The following is a 20,266-nucleotide window of genomic DNA, read 5'->3' as shown; positions in this document are numbered from 1 at the left end:
AAGACCTATATTCCAGTGCTGGCTTCAATACTCTGTGACCCTAGACAAGTTATTCCAAGTCCCTATGCCTCAATTTCTCGTTTATAAAATTAAAATAATAAAATCTGCTTTACTTAAAATGACTGCTTTGAAACTAAAAAACAAGTCATAAAAGCAATTGAAGCTGAAAATACTATAGAAGTATAAAAGTAGGCCAGTAATTCAGCATCCATTCTAGCCTCTCAAGTTTATTTTTCATATAATCAACTGCTAACATGATCTTCTTTTGCCATTAAACTATGTAACTATGTAACTATTCTGTACTGGTCATTATCCACATAAAATGCAACCTTTGACTCCTCAAAAATTTCCATCAGACTGATGATAGACCTTGTTTTCTAGCCAAACTTTTATTTTCTCTGCTCCTTTAAGCCATACACTGATTGCCCATCTAACCCAGTAATGCTATCCTCTTTTAAAGTCTTCCAGTTAATTCTCACTTGGTCCTAAACCCTGTAAGTGTTCCCAGAAGTGACAACTCATATGCCACATCAAACTGACTTCAGCGTGCTTTTCTAGGCCAACTTCCAAACCCCTTCCCCCTAAAAAAAGGGGTTTTTCCATATAACTTAACCTTTCCTAAATCTCCATCCTTCAATTCCTATGTATAGTCCCTTCCTTTCATCCAAGGAATGATAGCTCTCTCTGACATTCTTGACATCCTTTATTCTGAGTACCCACAGAATCCTAATTTATATATCTATTCAAGTTAGGGAAGAGAGACAAATATTTTATTCTCATTTTTATAAAATAACTCCACTTTGATCCACAGAGAAATGTTTCTACTTTTAAGCAGGCAGGCTAATTGATATGCTTCCTTTTTTCCCCTCACAGCCCCCGCCCTTTATTTAGGCTCCATTCTTGGTAGTGACGCCTGCGTTCTTCCCATCCTCCTGCTCCCTCCCAGCCCAAATCTAGCGTCCTGAGGAGAACTGAGCATGCTCAGTAGCCACAGCCAATTCCGGGATGCAAACTGGCATCTTTTGCAGATTTTGAGCCCAGCAGGAGAGGTAAGGCCCTAAAAATACAGTGGCCCAGAATTTGCCCACTCCCCGAGGTATCATTTGATTTAAAGATGTGTTCACAGCCTAGAAATGGACGTGGAAGTGGACAGCTTGCTCTCAGTCCCTATTCTGCAAGGTGGGTCACCAACCTGAGTAACAGAGAGCTGAGAGCAGCCCCTCTTCCTGGTTTGGAGCAGGGAGGAGATTTCTGCTGTTCTGAGCTGTGATAGTGCTGATAGACAGCTGGAAGCTTGCATTTGGCATCTCTGTTGCATCAAGAAAATACTGTTGTTGTTGTTGTTGTTGTTGTTATTGTTATTGTTATTTTTCTTTTTTTCCTTGAACACAGCAACATCAGCTGCTCCAGGCTGAGAAAGATGTTGCCTGAAGAGCTACAAAGTCTGTAAGCCACCCAGAGACTGTGGAGAGGATAGGGAAACCAACTACTTACCCAAGATTTAGATCTGGCTTAAGACCCAGAAATAAGCAGGACATTTCTAAATGACAACTCATGAACCTTTCAGATATTCAAAGCTGAATTGTCAGCCTGTCCCCCCAAAATGCATACCTTCTTTGTATGTGAACCATGACATATTTCCTTTTAAGAGAGATTGACAAAATACACACACACACACACACACACACACACACACACACACACACACACAATCCTCCTGTTCTCCTTTCCCCTGGTTTCTGCAGATACTAAATCTCTAGAGCTGCAACAGCAGCAGATCCCCTTACCTCACTGCCAGGGGGATGAGGCATAGGGAGGAAATTTATCATGAATGGAATATGATAAAAAGGGAGGGGGGCTTCTCTGCAGGGTCTTCAGCCACCACTGCACAGCCTAAGAAACAGAGATAGGCAGAAACGGGCTGGAAGAGAGACACACAGCTGTCCCTGCTGCTAAAACCTAGCCATCTCTTCAAACAGCAGCAAACATGAGACATTTCATCACCGTAGTGCATCCATATTGAGAAGGGGGAAAAAAAATCATGTGCTTTGCGTTATGCATTTCAGTCACCCGAGATGGGAGGAGACCCCTGTCCATATGTCGTGGGAGCTATCCACCACCCCAAAAGTACGTTCACTGCATCTAGCCAGCCGACCGCTTGCCTGACAGGATTTGCAGCAAACGCGGTTAATCTGTGACAGCAGGTTGTCTCTTACCGTAGGCAGCAGCGGCTCCATTTGAGCTCCCTGGTCTTTAATCTCCATGTTTTGTAACGCCTCTGGAATAAGCACCTTTCTCTGCAGTGTCTTCAATGTCCTACACTCAGCCCGGCACTCGCTCTGCTTAGTATTCGGATCAGGTAGCTCTGAAGCAGGAGGCAATTGCACACTCCAACTCACCAGAGTCACATGGCTCCTACTCGCTCGGGCTGCTGGCCAGGTTTTGCACTGAATGCCTTGGATCCCTGGGCCGGTAAGAGAGATCTCCCCAGCCCTGTGTCACTGCCCACACCTGGCTGCTGATATAAAATACAGCCTGCAGTGCTGCAAGTCTAATGGACATTAAGAATCTCACCTAAGATGCTAACTTCTTATCAGACTAGTCCAAGGTGGACTCCAACCAACTCAGCCAGATTTTAACACTTCGAGGCAATTCACTTCATTCCCAGATCCCCATGGGAGACATAAGTCAAACAAGAAGATGTTAATAAGGTGTCCTAGATGTCCTGCTGTGAGTACATGGGGTCTTTAAAAACAGGTAACATGACATTGAAACTGATATGCCTTAGTGAGATTGAACTACGCATTAACAAAATCAGACATTAAAGTCATTGTTGACTCACTAAGAATTGGTCATACAGATACATTCAATATTTTAATTCTGAGAAACTTAGGCAAAGCACACGCTATCACAAATTAAAATATATTTTTCTCTGATTTCCCAACAAATAATAGGGAAAGAAAGTATTTTGATAGTAGCAATTATTAAAATACTAAAGCATTCTGAAGAGACAATGAATCTGACAAAAAGCATATACCCTTTTGCCTTAAAAGTATCAACAAAAAAGGGGTAGAAAATTCTCTAACTAATCCATGGGAGAAGATGTGTCAGTGAGAGGAGCTCTTTTGTAGGGAAAAGAAGTTGATAATGGTTGTTGAGTGACTACATATTTCCTAGAATTGATTATAAATCTAGAACATTTTAAGTAATGAAGCCCACGTATCACTGAATCCCAGACTGAGTACAAAGGTTACAAATGCAGAGGGGTTAGTAGAGTATGAGTGACAATTACTGAGATAGCTTATCTGAGATAAAAAATTTTTCACCGGATTTAAAAAGCATTCATCAGCAGGAGTGAATATTAAATTATTTTCAGCAACACACCAAAATTTTCCACAACATTCCTGATAGGTGGAATTATTATTACCTTTTATCTGTTTACCATCTCAATACAAATCTTTATAATAAACTCTTACCTTGATAAGAAAATATTTTGTTTTATAAACTAGAATGATTAATATATTTGAGTGGCAGTTTTGTGCACACGTAGAGATGATTCTAAGGACTTAAATAACAAGACATTGACTGGCAAGTTGCTAATTTGGGGCCCAACTTGACTTTCTACCATGGACTGATAAATAAAAGCTCCCTTTCCACTCACATAACCATAATAAAGCATCAAAACAACTTATTAGGATAAAAGTGGTGACCTCTCTAGACAGATAATTTCTATCTCATTAGGAAATTCTAAGTCATCCAGTTCATATTTGTTCAAAAAGAATTCAAATATAACTAGGAAAACATCTGACTCTTTATTCCAAGAGCCAAAATAAAAATAAGATAGTATGTATTTTAAATGACTTTTAAGCAATACTTTCCTATAATGTATATTGATAAACCATATAGCTACTTTGCTGGAACAACTATTCCTGAGTGTTCACTATATGCTAGAACTACTATTCCTATCGGTGTAACAGGACTTAGCCAGAGTTTCAACAGACTACGTTCTACTTCTAGAGTGCAAGGAAGCCCATATCTCTGAAGTTCTCTGATCCAAGATAATGAAATGAATGCTAGCTTAGTAAAAAGGAAAGTGGGGAAAGAAAGGGATCCTCAGTTAATCCACACTACTTCTATTTTACAATTCTAAAGACTTCAGAATTAAGGCCCATATCATAGGAAAATACAGCCACATCCCTAAGTGTTAATGAAGAAGTACTGATAACTTCTAGGGAAAAAAATCATCACTAGGGAGTAGACTTTTCACTAACAAAACCATAGAATTTTACAGATAGGCCCATGGAGACCAACTTCTCCATTCATCTTCAAACTCAGAAAGTGAAAAGAACAGAAGTTAGGGAACAGAAAATCCAACCTGTATGAGCAGCTTGTTTTTCCAACTACGTATTGTCCACCTTGGAGATCCTGATATGTCCTTGGTGGAGGCTAGGAGAGGAAGTAGCTGGTATATACATTTTGAAAAACACCCCAGGTAACTTTTCTCTTTCTCCAAGTCCAGAGCCCTTCCACTACAGTCAAGTTTCCTTGGATCCTAGATGATTAAAAATGAGTTCCTCCTCAGCCTGTTTTTATTTAGAAATCCGGTGAGATTTCATTAGCACAATTTGACAGCCATAATTTCAAACATAACATTAAGTATTGCAAAGGCTATATTTGTCCAAGGAACTGAATGTTTCAGACATCTAACTGGAATGAGACAATAGTCCAGTTTTCATTCAGTCAGTCCTACTATGTGTGCGGCACTGTGTTACTGATGCTGTTTCCCGTCAAACTGAGCAATATCAATGTGGAATTTTCCTCTCTGAAGAATGAAATAAAAGGAGCAATCGGCCACAAGCCAACCATACAAAGGGGAATTACAGAAAGCACTAAACAGAAGAGCCACCTTCCTTTCCAGCTGCCCATGTAGCGGCCAATAGAAAAGGAACACAGCCACCATGGTGTGCTTCCTTCCTTGATCTGTCCTGCATCCTGGGACTCTTGCTGACCTCAAATTTTACTAATCCCCCAAGTATGCAAGTCAGCATGGAGCCAATGTCCTTTCAGTTCCTACCTCCTTTTGCTATTTTAAGCCCTGGGGGTTAAGATATGCACATTAATGCAATGTTTATCTTAGAGAAGAGGCCATCTAATATTATATTTGATACATCTAATTGTACCTGAAGAAGGCACTGGACTCTAAAGGTTATTGCCAACACTATTATTTCAAGAAAACACTTTTTCATCCTGGTAATATTGGGTTCTGGCTTAGATCTGAAAGTCTTTTGCACTGACTCTTTTCAGTATAAAAGCGCTGAATTTTCGTTAGGCAACAAGATCAGAAATATATTCTGAACATTAATACTATGTTGTTGATAATATTAACTCAAGATTAATATTTTCAAACCGTCATTTTTCACATATGTAAATGTGTCAGTACTGTTCATATCATTTACTTAAATGTTATCTCCTTTTACTTCTATCCTTTGGGATCTATACAAATGTTCTAAACAATTTAAAGTACCTTATGTATATTTAATAAATTTGTCAAATCTAAAAGTGTTTAGTTGAATTTGACAAATTCAAGAAATATCAAAACTGTTATTTCTTGACAACTTAAAAAATGATGACATCTGACCATTTAGGAAAGGGAGAAAAACACCCACTCCCAAATGTGGCCTATCAGAAGGAAACTCATTGTAGAATAGATTTGAAAGGTGGCAAATCTTACTCCTTTTTATAGATGCTTTTGGCTACCAACCTGATAGGCATGATTCTGGTCATCAACTATCAAAAAAAGTCCCATTTCTCTTAGTTCATGATTGTTTCAATTTTCAGGATTAGAAAAACCGAAGACTTGATCTTCACTCTTTGCTCCAATTTACCCATACAGGGATACCCAAAAAAGGCCTACTCTGTAGATTGAGAACTAGAATACAGCATCTTAACCCAATCCAACTCAATTCAATAAACACTGGGGGGAGAGGGGAGTGAAACTGGTGAAGGGGATCAAGAAGTGTACATTTCCAGTTATAAAATACATAAGCCATGGGGATGTAATCTGTACAGCATGGTGACTATAGTCAATAATACTGTATTGCAAATTTGTAAGATGTTAAGCAAGGAAGTCTTAAAAGTTCCCATCACAAGAAAAAAAAATTATAGCTTTGTATAGTGACAGTTGGTAACTAGACTTATTGTAATGATCATATACAAATGTTAAATCATTATACTGTATGCCTGAAACATGGGACACTGCAAATAATGATTATTTTGTTGCAATTCTTCATGAGATGGTGTAGAAAAAGGACAAATTAAGGATTATTTAGCTACAAGATTAACTCTGTAATAAGTGTGACATTGATTATTTTCAGGTTAGGAATAGAGATGATACATTCAAGACCATTTAACAAAGACAGTGATTACTAGTCTTAAATGCTGATAATTGAAGACGCAGTAAATTGAAGCATGCATATACTTCCAGCTTACATAACAAGTAAAGGAAAATTTGCTTTTCTTCCACAAAAATAAATAACCTAAAGATTCTAGATCTCTAGATCTCTATCGTAAGGGGGAGAGAAGTGCTATTAGAAATTAATCATTTGGGGGTGCCTGGGTGGCTCAGTCAGTTAAGCTTCTGACTTCAGCTCAGGTCATGACCTCGTAGTCCATGAGTTTGAGCCCCATGTTGGGCCATGTGCTGGCAGCTCGGAGCCTGGAGCCTGCTTCAGATTCTGTGTCTTCCTCTCTTTGCCCCTCCCCTGCTCATGTTCTGTCTCTCTCACTCTCAAAAATGAATAAATGTTAAAAAAGAAAAATGTTTAAAAAAATGAAAAAGAAATTAATCATTTCGAGGGGGTGCCTAGTTGGCTCATTTGGTTGAGTGGCCGACTTCGGCTCAGGACATGATCTCCTGGTTCACGAGTTCAAGCCCCTCATCTGGCTCTGTTCTAACAGCTCAGAGCCTGAGCCTGCTTCAGATTCTGTGTCTCCTTCTCTCTTTGCCTCTCCCTGCTTGCATTCTGTCTCTGTCAAAAATAAAAGCACGTTAAAAGAAATTAATCATTTTGTCTTCTGGTCTACCTCTGTTTTTTGGACATATTTTTACTTAAGCACTTATCATACGATTACTATATTTCTTCTCTTCTAAACTATGGTCTCTTTAAGTGTAGGGTTCATGTCTTATTTGTTCCTGTATAACTTCTAGTACATGGTCAATTCTTTATATGTTTAGTTAATTAATTTTTATTAAGGTATAATTGACATATAACATTAAATATAATTATCTGAATTATTTATCATTTTTCTCTCTCCCTCAACCTCAAACTAGACCACAATTAATGGAGAAAGAACACACAGCCCTTTCTCAAGGGTGCACACTGGCAACTAAAGCCTTGTTCCTTCCCCCATCTTCCCCTCCTCCATTCCAGAGAATCTTTTGCTAAGGACAGACTAGTTTTTCATCTTTCCTTACAATGCTATTATTTAGATACTGTATACACCATGGGGTTAGACTTCTGAAACTTAAAACTGGCTTTTCTATTGCATCATCCATTCCTGAGACATTAAATCCCAATGACTACATTAAGAAATATACGGCAGTTAAGTAAATATAGGTGGGAAAACTTGATTAAGATAAAAAAAATTATCTTACTTCAACATTAATAAAATAGGGCAAAACTGAACAACTGAACATTGTTCTTCTATTTCTGGTATGAAAATTAATTTTTATTTAGGTGTTTGAATTCAATGCCTCCTCTCAAGAACAGAATTATCTCATAAATCAAGAAAGATACATAAAATTCATTCATTTAATAGACACTTACTAAATACCTCCTGTGGGCCCAATATTGTGCTAGACACTGGAAACCCAAAGTCTCTACCCCAAGGAGCTCAAAGTTTGGAAGACAGACAAATAATCAGACATTCCAAATCAGATACATGAAAGAAATAGAAAGAACACCAAATTCTTTCAGCAGCCCACGTGTCCATCGATAGATGAATGGATAAAGAAGATGTGGCGCATATATATATATATATATATATATATATATATATATATATATACACATACATACATATACACAGTGGAATATTATTCAGCCATAAAGAGGAATGAAATCTTGCCATTTGCAACAACATGGATGGAGCTAGAGAGTATAACACTAAGCAAAATAAGTCAGAGAAAGACAAATACTATATGATTTCATTCATATGTAGCATTTAAGAAACAAATGAGCAAAGGAAAAAAAAGAGGCAAACCAAGACACAGACTCTTAACTATAAAGAACAAACTGATGGGGACATGGCGGGGGGTGGGGGCAGGCAATGAGTAAAATAAGTGACTTGGATTAAGGAGTGCACTTGTGATGAACACCTAGTGTTGTATGGAAGTGTTGAATCACTATATTGTATACGTGAAATTAATATAGCACTGTATGTTAACTACAATGGAATGAAAATAAAGTAAAAAAAAAAAAAGAATGACTTTCCTATGATCTTCAAATACTACCTAGAAAATACAGATCCTATAACTTCAGGTACTTACAAACAAAGTAAGAAATTTTCCGTTTACTGCATCATCAGTGTTGGTTTAAATGAAATATTTAAATCGGTTAACAATTCTCAAGAAAACACATACCTTGTAAATAAATATTTCTTAAAGTTTATCTATGGGCAATTTACATCAAAATAGCCTTCCTGGGGTGCTTCTGAAAGTATTTGATGCCTAGGTCCCATCTCCAAAGATTCTTAACCGCAAATTCAGTTGAGAACATGGCACCTGTATTTTTAACAAGAAATTCTGATACAGATGCCTGTACACCACCTATTCCAAATTTTATTTCCATACTTTGTTACTCTAACTATAGCCCTTTTTTAAAAAAAATGATTTAAATGTCTGTAATTATTTAGCAAACAACACATAGCACTATAGAGTATTAGGATAGGTCTTAAATGAGCTAATGTGATATCCACCATTAAAAAATAAACATCTACCATTGTATGGAAGTGTTGAATCACTACATTGTACATCTGAATCTAATATTACACTGTATTTTAACTAACAGGAATTAAAATAAAAACTTTAAAAAAACACCTACCATTCATTAATGTTTACTGCATGTCGGGTACTATGCCAAGTATTTTGTACAATTATTTAATTTACTCCTCATATTAACACCAAGATGCATGCGTTAAACTCTTTACATATGGGAAGACTGAAGCTGAGTGAAGTTAAATAACTTGCTGAAATTCACACAGTGATTAAGCATCTGTATTAGAAATGCAACCCAGGCTATTTGTCCCCAGAGCACTTACTTTTGGTATCATGCTGTAACTGATCTCTAATTTGTCCACCTGGCCAGATAAAATATTTGCTCCCAAACAAAAAGAAGACCACCAGTTCCAAACTCAAAGTTGGTACTATAGTCAGCAAATTTTAAAAGAATGAACCTGGTCAAGCCAAAAATGAAATATTTCTATGCATACTTCGCATACAAGTGATGCTTTATAGTTAGGCTTCGCCATGGTTATTCGGGAAAGCATGTGATCCTAGGTCTTGACAAAAAATAACTGAGGTGGTAACTATTGCATCAGGATGAGAAGACCTACAGTGGGGATGCCCCTAACCAGGTAGTTTAAGTATTTCTTTGGCCAAAGAACATATACTTTCTCCATGTTTTCCACTATCTTTTCTATAGACAGGACAATTCAAAATTTTTCAATGAATTCCAGTTTAGAGGGAGATGCAAGCATGAGACAATACAGCATGATAGATTCTACTATGTAAACTCAGTGGGAACACAGGGGAGGGGAAAGCATTGTTGCCCTTTTTATCAAAAAATGATGAGTCTCTCTACAGAAGACTTATGTGGCAGCTACTATCTAAGGGCTTTACTATATTATTTAACCTTCACATTAACTCCATGATGTGGATACTTTCCCCCATATTACAGATAAGATAACTGAATTTTCCCAAACCAAGCTGGCAAATGGCAGGACTGAGATTTAAGTCCAGGCAGGCTGGTTTTACTGAGCTTCTTGACCTCCACACCACACTGCTTCTTACAGTGGGGAAAGCACGGGATTAGAAATCTCTGGCCCTAAGTAGCTCTGCAACCATGGACAGATTACTGCCCTAGTACTTTCCTTACTGGTTAAATAAGAGGGTTGGACTAAATGTAGTATATATTCTGCACCTACAGATACTAAAATAGGTAAAATTGAAGACTCTGACTCAAATGCAAGCCTGGCAACTAACTGGTTGTAAAACCTTAAGCAAATCAATCAACACTCCAAGCCTCAGGATCCAAACCATTTAGCATGTTATTACTAAAAATAATTTCTAGGGTTTCTAAATATGCCATACACTCATAAATCTTCAAACATCAAAAAGGAAACTTATGGGGTGCCTGGGTGTCTCAGTTGGTTAAGTGTCCCACTTTGGCTCAGGTCATGATCTCACAGTTCGTGAGCTCAAGCCTTACCTCAGAATCTGTGCTGACAGCTCAGAGCTTGGATCCTGCTTCGGATTCTGTGTCTCCCTCTCTCTCTGCCCCTCTCCTGCTTGCACTCTGTCTCTCTCCCTCTCAAAAATAAACATTAAAAAAAAATTTTAATACAAAAAAAGGAAGCTCTTCCAACTCCATGCTGCTATGTTAACCAATCCAATCAGACAGCCATCTCTCCTACTTTCCTCAACTACTCAGTCTTTAAAGAGTGTTCCCTCACTTGAGAAACAAAACATAAATGGTGTTTATTTGTGTATCCAACCATCCATCCATTTGTTGTATGATTCAGGGCTTAAAATCAATAAGTACATTATGTACCATAAATTATAAAATACATTATGTGCTAAGTAAATAAGACTATATAAAGATAACTGAAATATAAATCAAACTCTCAGAAAGCTTATGGTGTACTTGGAAATGGGGAAAGATAAACATTTGTTTAGCATCCCATATGATAACCTCTACAATAAACGTATGAAATGGGCTCTAGGGGAGAGGAGAGTAAAAGTATTCCACATAGGAGGAATAGTATGTGTTCAAGACTCTAACAAGTCCTATATGGCTAAAACATGGAATGTATAAAAGGAAGGGGCAGGAAAAAAGGACATAAGTGAAGACAAAGACCAAATTATGAAAGGTCTTGTTTGTCATACACAAGAGATTGGACTTTATATCACATGTGATAGAAAGATATCTAAGGATCCTGAGCAGAAGAGTGATATGATAATACAACCAGTTAGAAAAATCACTTAAGGGGCACCTGGGTGGTTCAGCTGGTTGGACCTCGAACTCTTGATCTCGGCTCAGGTCATGATCTCCTGGTTCGTTGTGTCAGGCCCGGGGTCAGGGTCTGTGCTGATAGCACAGAGTCTGCTTGGGATTCTCTCACTCCCTCTCTCTCTGCACCTCCCCCACTCACACACACATGTACACGCTTTCTCTCTCTCAAAATAAATAAACATTAAAAAAAAAAATCACTTAAGCTATAACATGGAAGATGTCGGGGCAAGACTAGTGGCAAAGAGACCAGTTAGTAAGCTGATAAGAGAGGATAAGAACCCAAACTATGATACCTCCAGTAATGATGAATAAAAGGAAAGAGTTCCAAGAGATGTGCAAAAGGAAAAATAGATATGACTTACAACATATTCAGATGCAGGAAATGAAGAATAGAAACATGCCTAGCATTCTGGCTGGCTGGATAGTGATAATATTCCACAATATATAGAAAACAGTAAAAGATGTAGTTTGCAGGAATGACTAAGGAATTCTATTTGGAAAGTAATGGGGTGCCTGGGGTGGCTCAGTCAATTAAGCATCTGACTTCGGCTTAGGTCATGATCTTGTGAATTCGAGCCCTGTGTTGGGCTCTGCACTGACAGTGCAGAACCTACTTCAGATTCTGTCTCCCTCTCTCTGCCCCCTCCCCCATGTTCTCTCAAGCACTCGCTCTTTCTCTCAAAACTAAATAAACATTAAAAAAAAATTTTTTTAAGTTTGTAAGTAATAACAGTGGTTAAGAACATAGGCTTTCTGGGGCGCCTGGGTGGCTCAGTGGGTTAAGCGTCCAACTTCGGCTCAGGTCATGATCTCACCGTCTGTGGGTTCGAGCCCCGTGTCACTCTGTGCTGACTGCTCAGAGCCTGGAGTCTGCTTTGGATTCTGTGTCTCTGCCCTTCCCCAGCTTGGGCTCTGTCTATCTCTTGCTGTATCCAAAATAAATAAACATTAAAAAAAATTAAAAAAAAAAAAAAGAACATAGGCTTTCTACTCAGGAGTGTCATTTAATATCTGTGTGACCTTGGGCAAGTTTCTTAAACTCCTAAAGTCTCAGTTTCCTCATCTATAAAACTAAGGTAATAAAAGAACGAGCTCAGAATTGTTCTGAAGATTAAATCAGCTAACACATATGAAGCACTTAGAATATTAGCAAGCAAATGGTCGTTTCTCAAACAAATAGTAGCTATTACCATTATTCCATTGACTTTGAGGTGGTTAGACATTGTGTAAAGGCAAATGATAAGAAAAGAGTTGGAAATATGGGTTTGGGACCATGAAAAAGTCTGAGTATGGATTATGTTTATTTTTTTTAATATAATTTATTGTCAAGTTGGCTAACATACAGTGTGTAAAGCGTGCTCTTGGTTTTTGGGGTAGATTCCCGTGGTTCATCGCTTACATACAACACCCAGTGCTCATCCCAACAAGTGCCCTCCTCAATGCCCATCACCCATTTCCCCCTCCCCTAACCAGATTAGGTTTCTTTAAAAGGTTATGTGGACTTAGGAAAACTCAGTGAATGGATGGCTGAGTAAACACCAATATTTAAAAGCCTTCCAGATGTTTCACTGATCCATTCATTATCCTAAATATTTATTTCAAAACTACTACTGAGTCCCAGTGTATAACTCTAGAAACTTTTCCAATAAATCAAACCATTTCCCGACCCTTCAGAAGTATTTTTGTACTCAATCTATTCTTCAAATTATTGTTTTTATTTGTATAAATCTGTGTTGATGTTCTATTTGCCCATTTCAGTTCCCCTAGAAAACTGTAATATCCTAGAAGACCCTCTGGAGCTATATATATATACTAAAGCATTTCTTCACTGACACACAAATAGCACCCACATATGATGGAAAAAATCATATTAATGATTTGTATGTTCATGTACAATTTTGACTCCTGTTTAAGAGCTAGTGGGACCCATGAGCAGTGTTAGTGTCAGGAAAAAAAAAAAAAAAGTGACCAAAAGTGGGTTTTAAAGGTCCTTGTCCATTAGCGTCAGTCTGGTGGCACTGCCACAATCTCAGAGTTCTACATGCTAATCTAGTAGCCTGCGTTTCAATTTTAATGTCTTAAATTACTTAAATTCTCAAGAAGTCTTTATTTTATTAATATTTCCTTTCTTCTTTATACAGAATAAGAGAGGATTCCAGAGCTTCCTGAGGAAATATAATGATGTTTTCTAGACCTGAGGAAATGGCAATCACAAAGATGGGGATGCTTACTCTCAAAATAATAATAATAATAATAACAACAATAATAATGATGCTGTAATATTCAACAAATGAGACAATGAAAATAATGAGAAAAGGCCAGGGAACCGTTGGGTTAAAAAGTGATTAGTTATCATACCCCAAGAGGTCAATGTTCTACTTACTTAGATGCCTGCCAAAATGTTTATGAGATCAGGAGCTTATTTGCACTGTGCCATTCTAGAACAATTCTCACATTAGTAAAAAGAAAGATCTGTAAGGTGACACATGGTAGCTGCACTTGTGGTGGAGGTACATTTGTCAAATCCCTAATGTGTACAGCTGAAACTAACGTCACATTGTATGCCAACTATGCTTGAATAAAAAAATGATCTAAAAACCAACCTGGAGGGGCTCCTGGGTGACTCAGTCAGTTAAGCAGCTCACTCTTGATTTCGGCTCAGGTCATGATCTCATGATTTGTGGGTTCATACCCCTCATCAGGCTCTGTGCTGACAGTGAAGAACCTGCTTGGGATTCTCACTCTCTCCTTCTCTCTCTGCCCCTTCCCCATTCACACGCACCCACTCTCTTGCTCTCTCTTGCTCTCAAAATAAACAAATATACCTTTAAAAAAAGTAAAAATAAAAATGAACCTTGAACTATGCAAAGCCAAGTTAAAATCACACAAACCAATGAAGAGTGCTTATACAATACTTCACTGTTTTAATGAATATTTTTTATTTTAAAAATTAGATTTAATATAAAAGCTTAATATTCTCCCTTTCAGTAAACTGTGTCTATAGAAAACAAGGCTTTTCAGACTATCACTGACCCAGTGGAAAGTTATCCTAGTTATAACGAAATTTATCCCTATTCAACAAATAATTGAGTACTTTTATGTGCAGATTCTTAATACTCACTGTCCTAAGAACTGGGGATATGGCAGGGAAATAAAACATTCAAAAATACGGGTTGATGGAAAGGGAAAGAATAAGGCAAAGAATAACTAGATATACAAGGAAAACATATAATTTGCGAGATGATGATGAGCACAATTCAGAAATGGAAAGAAAGTAAGGAGAATGAGGGTCTGGATCTCCAATGTTAATTAATGGTAACCACAGAAGACCTGACTGAGAATGTGACATTTGAATAGAGACCTGAATGAAGTGAGGTACTGGACCATGAAGCTGTTTGGGTGAATCCGTTTTCTAGAGAAAGAGAACAAGTGCAAAGAATAGATAGGAAATGAGCAGGGAAGGAAGCAGAGAAACCAGATAAGAAGTTTTTGCAGTGAGTCAAGCGAAAGAGGATAATAGCTTGAACCAGACGAAACATGGTGGATTTCTGAAGGCAGAGCCAACAGTATTTGCTGAAGAATGAAATGTGGATGAAAGAGAAAAAGAGAAGTCGAGGATGCCACCAAGGTTTTCAACCTGAACAAGTAGGACCAGCATTTTCTTTACCTATGACAGATGAGGACTGAGAATTTCACTTGTATTTAGTAACGAGGAAGTTATTGGAGACTTTCACAAGAGCCATTCATGAAGTGGTAGGAGGCAACTTAATAAACAAAAGGGGAAGAAAAATTGGAGTAGAGACAATAAACAATAACTCCAGAAGATTCGAAAAGAAAGGCAAAGGACAAAGGCAAGAGCTGGAGGGAGAAGTAAGCTCAACAGAGGAAATCAGTTATTATTTACCTTGCAAACCAGACCAGCAAAGTGAAAGTAAACACCACGTCTTTTCAAAGCATTTCACCATATCCCATTCGTGGCTTTTTTGTTTTTTGGTTTTTGTTTTGCCTCCTTCCTTGTGAGCAGCAAGTTAGTAAAACAGTGAAGTAATTGGACTTATTCTAGTCAAATTACAACAGTATAACAATGTCTGAAACAAGTTGACTGCAAAAACACGTACAAAATAGGTAGGCAACAAATCTTTTTTATCAGAAAGGGAGGTGGAACATTCAGTGGGAAGAGAGCTTGGCAGTTTGATCAGCAATAAATAAGGGCTATTTCCTTTCTTAAAATCCCTGATTACATAAGAAGAGCACAAATATTTTTAAAGTGTATCATAGTATCAGTTCTCTCACCATGAAATTTTAATTCCTGTTGTCTGGTAGACATAGATCTGCTGGAGACAGGAAGCAAAGAATGCCATTCAGCTGAATGAATGAATGAATCATTGAGGTAAACTATAATTTCCAGAGTCAGGTCAGGACATCAGGGATAACAACAATGTGGCTCTCTTCATAAGGGCATGGACGTTTTTTGTTTTTGTTTTTTTGAAATGAGTGAAAAAAGATACTGATTTAGGGCTTCATTCAAAAGATTCCACCAGAGTCTACACTCCATAACAGTATGGACTAAGTCTGTCTTGTTCCCTGTTGTTTTCTCGAGGTCTGTTTTGGTGCTGGATGCATAATAAGAATTCAATAAATATTTCTGAGTGAACAAGTGAATGAATGAAATCATGAAAGAATTAATTAAATGAATAAATGAATGAACAGCACCCAAACCGTACGTTAGACAATGTATTACAATTAGGGTCTTATCTAATAAAACCCACCACACCTAACTCTAACCACACATATAGAACATTTTAAAGACTACACATGTTATCTTTATTGATTAACCAAACAAAATACTATTCCTAACTTCACAGGGGTGTCAGTTAAAAAAACTTAATTTGGCTTTGTTTGTTTTAGAAGCACTAGAAGTTTCTAACAGGTAATATTCCTAAAAGTAAGACTACCTTTATTTTGAGAGAAACGCCAAAAAAAAAAAAAAAAATCTGTGAAGTCACCATAAATATGAATGCTGGTGTGGAGAATTCAGAAGCATGCTGTTTAAACAATATGAGTTGGAATAATCCTTAGCCTGACTGTGGCCTTCTAGAACAAAAGAAAGATTTCTTATATCTTAAGATTTCCTATATATTAATGTCTCCCACTTAGCATATTGATATCATTTATGACTAAATTACACTTTTAGAAATATACTGTTCAATATTTTTATTTTCTTGTCTGAGTAATAGAGACTAGACCATACCTGTGGGTGGGGGTAAGCATTCGCCTAAAAGAAACATGATTCTTTCTGTCAGTCACCCTGGGGCATATCTTAGACTGGGCATGAAAAAGGCTCTGAGTCCGGGATTCCTACAGACTTCTCTTTGGTGGGGATCAAGCCTGCTGCACAACATGATGCCATTTGGGAGCAAATTGATATGGGGAAAAATAGCTTAGAGAACTACAATACTGTCTTTATTCATCAGTACATCCCTAGAATAAAATCATTCAGAGTATGAACAACTGGTGGAGGGCATAAAGTGCCACCAAGACAGACTAGCAAAACAGAAAACTTCCTTTGGTAGTCCCAGACATTAATTGGGTAAAAGAAACTAGTAAGGAAAAAATTTCAACTACCCTATGTATGCAATGGATGTTTATAGTCGTGTTTTTCAATATTGTGTTGGGAATTTTTTGTTTTGCCTATCATGAAAGGTACCCTTCCCCTTCATCTGGAAAATGTCCTATTTAAGCTTTTGGCTAGAATTGATTGGTCCTATTGATATTGGTCCAATAGGAGCCAATCAGTATCAGTATGCTTTCCCTGGATTCTTAAACTTAATATGAGACAGACCTGGCCTGCATGCATGTCTGGTGGAGGAAATGTGAGGCTATAGGGCTGACAGAGACCATGCTTCTCACCATAAGAAAAAACCTGGGGGAGAATGACTCCAAATCATAAAAATTTATCAAGGAGATATGTAATGAGTGACAATAATTATCCTTTACCCTAGATGTAGTCCAACCCTTCCTGTGGTTTGATTACTAAAGCAAATAACCCTTTTTTTCCAAAGCTAGTTTAAACTAGGTTTCTGTCTCTTACAATTCTAAAACCAGTGTCCCTTCACTAAACACTATGCTGAAATCACTATATCATGGACATCTTGACATTTACTGTAATATTTATGAAATATACTCAAAACACTTGATAACTGATGGGTTAAGAGTTTGCAGAACTACTTTACCTAGCAAATGGACTAATCTTACCTAACATTCAGTGTCTATTTAACATAATTTGTTAATAATGGACTGGCAGCACACTTCATACTTGACCTGGAAGCTTTTAATTCACTCAAGAAGTACTTAAGTGTGACAACTGTTGGGGGGTTGGAGGGGGAACAAAAAAACACTAAGCCAGTGCTCTGTGCCAATGAATCACTTGGGGATCTTGTTAAAATACAGATTCGGGTCCAGTAGGTCTGAAGTGCCATCCAAGATTCTGCACTTCTCCAAGATCCCAGGTGACATCAATGTTGCTGATCTACAAACCATATTTTGAGTACCAAAGTGCTAAATTCTCTGGGAGATGAAACAATTAATGCATATTAACCATGCTTGAGAAGCTTTTAAAGTAAAATGAAATAAATGTTGTCAAACGAAATTTTAGTTTAAAACAAGATTTTATAACAACCAAGGAATGTGTGCAAAAGATATTTTTTACCCCATTGCTAAGCCTAGCAAAGCATAATTTTGAAATAATGTTTAGTAGCAAGGTGAAGGATTGGTTAGGGGTCAGGAATTGGATGGAAGAAAACCACAGGTAAGATTCAGGGATGGATAAAAGTCAGTCTCATTGCAGAATTAATTCTAAAAAGTATTTTTACAATATACATATACCAAAATAGTTACCTCAGATTGACTATATCCAAATGTGCTGATTCGGAGAAAAACATACACACAAGTATAACATACCATTCACCCAACAAACATTTATTAATTTTTTACTCTATACCAGTAGCTTTTCTAGGCTCTGACAATACAGGAGAAAACAAAATACAAAAAAAAAAAAAAAAAAGAAGACTATAATAAGTACCAATTTTCATACTTATTTAAGATTTAGGGCCCTGGGCACCCCAAAAAAGTGTGGTATAGAAATGCAGAGGAAAAAAATATCATTTCTGACTAAGATTATCAGAGAAGATTCAGTAAAGAAGATTGCAATTGGGGGCACCTGGGTGGCTCAGTCAGTGAAGCGTCTGACTCTTGGTTTCAGCTCAGGTCATGATCTCTTGGTTTGTGAAACCAAGCCCCACGTCAGACTCTGCACTGGCAACACAGATCTGCTTTGGATTCTCCCCGTTCCCCTCCACCCTGTCTCTCTCAAAATAAATACATAAACTTAAAAAAAAAAAAAAAAAAAGGTTGAATTGGCCTCAACTAGCAAGAGAATAAGATTTCCAGAGGTAGAAATAGAAGAACACAGAATTTTAAGTTGAAGAGATGGCATGAGAAGGAAAATCATCCGTGTGATAGGGGATTGAAAAGAGCTCAGACTGGCTGAATAAGAGAGTAATTGGGCACTTGCAAGTGATAAGGTTTAAAAAGGTAGGTTTTGTTTTTTGGTGTTTTTTTTTTTAAGTTTATTTACTTTTTAAGAATGAACGGGAGGGGCAGAGAGAGAGGCAGACAGAATACCTGAAGCAGGCTCCAGGCTCTGAACTGTCAGCACAGACCCTGAGGTAGGTCTTGAACTCAAGCACCAGGAGATCATGACCTAAGCCAAAGTGCCCCTCAGGCGTCCCCTAAAAGGCAGGGTTAAGTAAAATCATTTGTTCCAGTTTCAGAGCATTTTCACTAGCCAGATATTTACCCTAAGCCAGAATTCTTTTCCCCCAGATCTTTGTGGGTTTTTTTTTAATGTTTGTTTATTTTTGAGAGAGAGAGAGGGAGGGAGGGAGGGGCAGAGAGAGGGAGATAGAATCTGAAGTAGGCTCTAGGCTCTGAGCTGTTAGCACAGAGCCCGAGGTGGGGGGACTGGTAACGTGAGATCATGACCTGAGGCAAAGTCAGACACTTAACTGACTGAGCCACCCTGGCGCCCATTCCCCCAGGTCTTTGAGTGGCTTGCTCCTTCTCAAAACTCAGGTCGCAAGCTAAAATCCACCCTCAGAGGTGTTTTCCCTGAACAGTCCTTCTAAAGAGCTTAAATCTGAATTTCCCATAATCATCTTCTTGTTAACTTATTAGCTGTTTTCCCTACTGAAATAGAAGCTCCACTTTCCCTTCTAACCTTTATAGAATACGAGTGATCAGATTTACTCTTCTGCATGGAAATACATAAAACCTGGACAAAATATGTGAAACCATAGTTCTCAGACACTTGACATCAGGCAATGCAGGACAGGGATCCCAGAGAGATAGAAACAAAATGAGCCCCCTGAATACCCCAGCTTACCGTTTCGAGAACGGCTGTACCACAGGAAGGGGAGAACCCAGGCAGAGCTTGATGGTCTCCTTACGTTGAAGAGATGAGGCTGGAAGTCAAGACAGGTCAAGGTGGTCAGAGTGGGCAAGGCAGATACCTCAGAGGAAAGAGCTACACAGAGAGGGAGACCCAAAGAAGGCCTCCTCAAGTCTTCAGCTGGATAATGATTTAGCACGTGTGTGAAGAAACTACCTGAGGCACGTGGGAAAGGGAACCAACAGCAACACCTGAAAGGAGTAGAGGGATAATCCTCCGAAGTCAAACAGAGCCAGGGATACTACATTTTCCCATCAGAGTGGGAAACATCAAAACTCACAGGGCATTGGATAGAGTATTCAGAAATGTATTGCTTCAGGTGTGAGGCAAAATTAGCCCTAGTTAAAAGGCTAGTCTGTTCCTTAACAGCAAAGCTTGGAAGGATCAAAGTGTTTCCAAATAACTTAATTGTGTCCTGGAAAAGAAAAGCTCTAGAACATTTACAGGAATAAAAGCATATCCAGAA

General features: G+C 38.0%; 1 protein-coding gene across 8 annotated transcripts in view; it reads right to left on the bottom strand.

Annotated features, from left to right (window-relative positions):
- SLC4A10 (solute carrier family 4 member 10) overlaps positions 1-19,754 on the bottom strand; it is a 305,973-nt gene extending 286,219 nt beyond the window's left edge. For 2 of the 8 annotated variants that reach the window (XM_053215160.1, XM_027055635.2), the window contains exon 1: positions 2,217-2,474. Coding sequence is in view for 1 of the 8 variants with exons in the window: in XM_027055635.2 (XP_026911436.1) it covers positions 2,217-2,264 (48 nt within the window). In the remaining 7 variants the exon portion in view is untranslated. Of the gene's footprint in view, positions 1-2,216; positions 2,486-19,734 lie in introns of those variants that run through there. The other 6 variants (XM_027055637.2, XM_027055638.2, XM_053215162.1 and 3 more) reach the window with 5 other exon arrangements.
- Positions 19,755-20,266: the final 512 nt, after the last annotated feature.

The sequence above is a fragment of the Acinonyx jubatus genome, chromosome C1 (genome assembly GCF_027475565.1).
Source record: "Acinonyx jubatus isolate Ajub_Pintada_27869175 chromosome C1, VMU_Ajub_asm_v1.0, whole genome shotgun sequence".
In the NCBI taxonomy this organism is placed as follows: domain Eukaryota; kingdom Metazoa; phylum Chordata; class Mammalia; order Carnivora; family Felidae; genus Acinonyx; species Acinonyx jubatus.
This window is presented reverse-complemented; position numbering and strand designations above follow the sequence as displayed.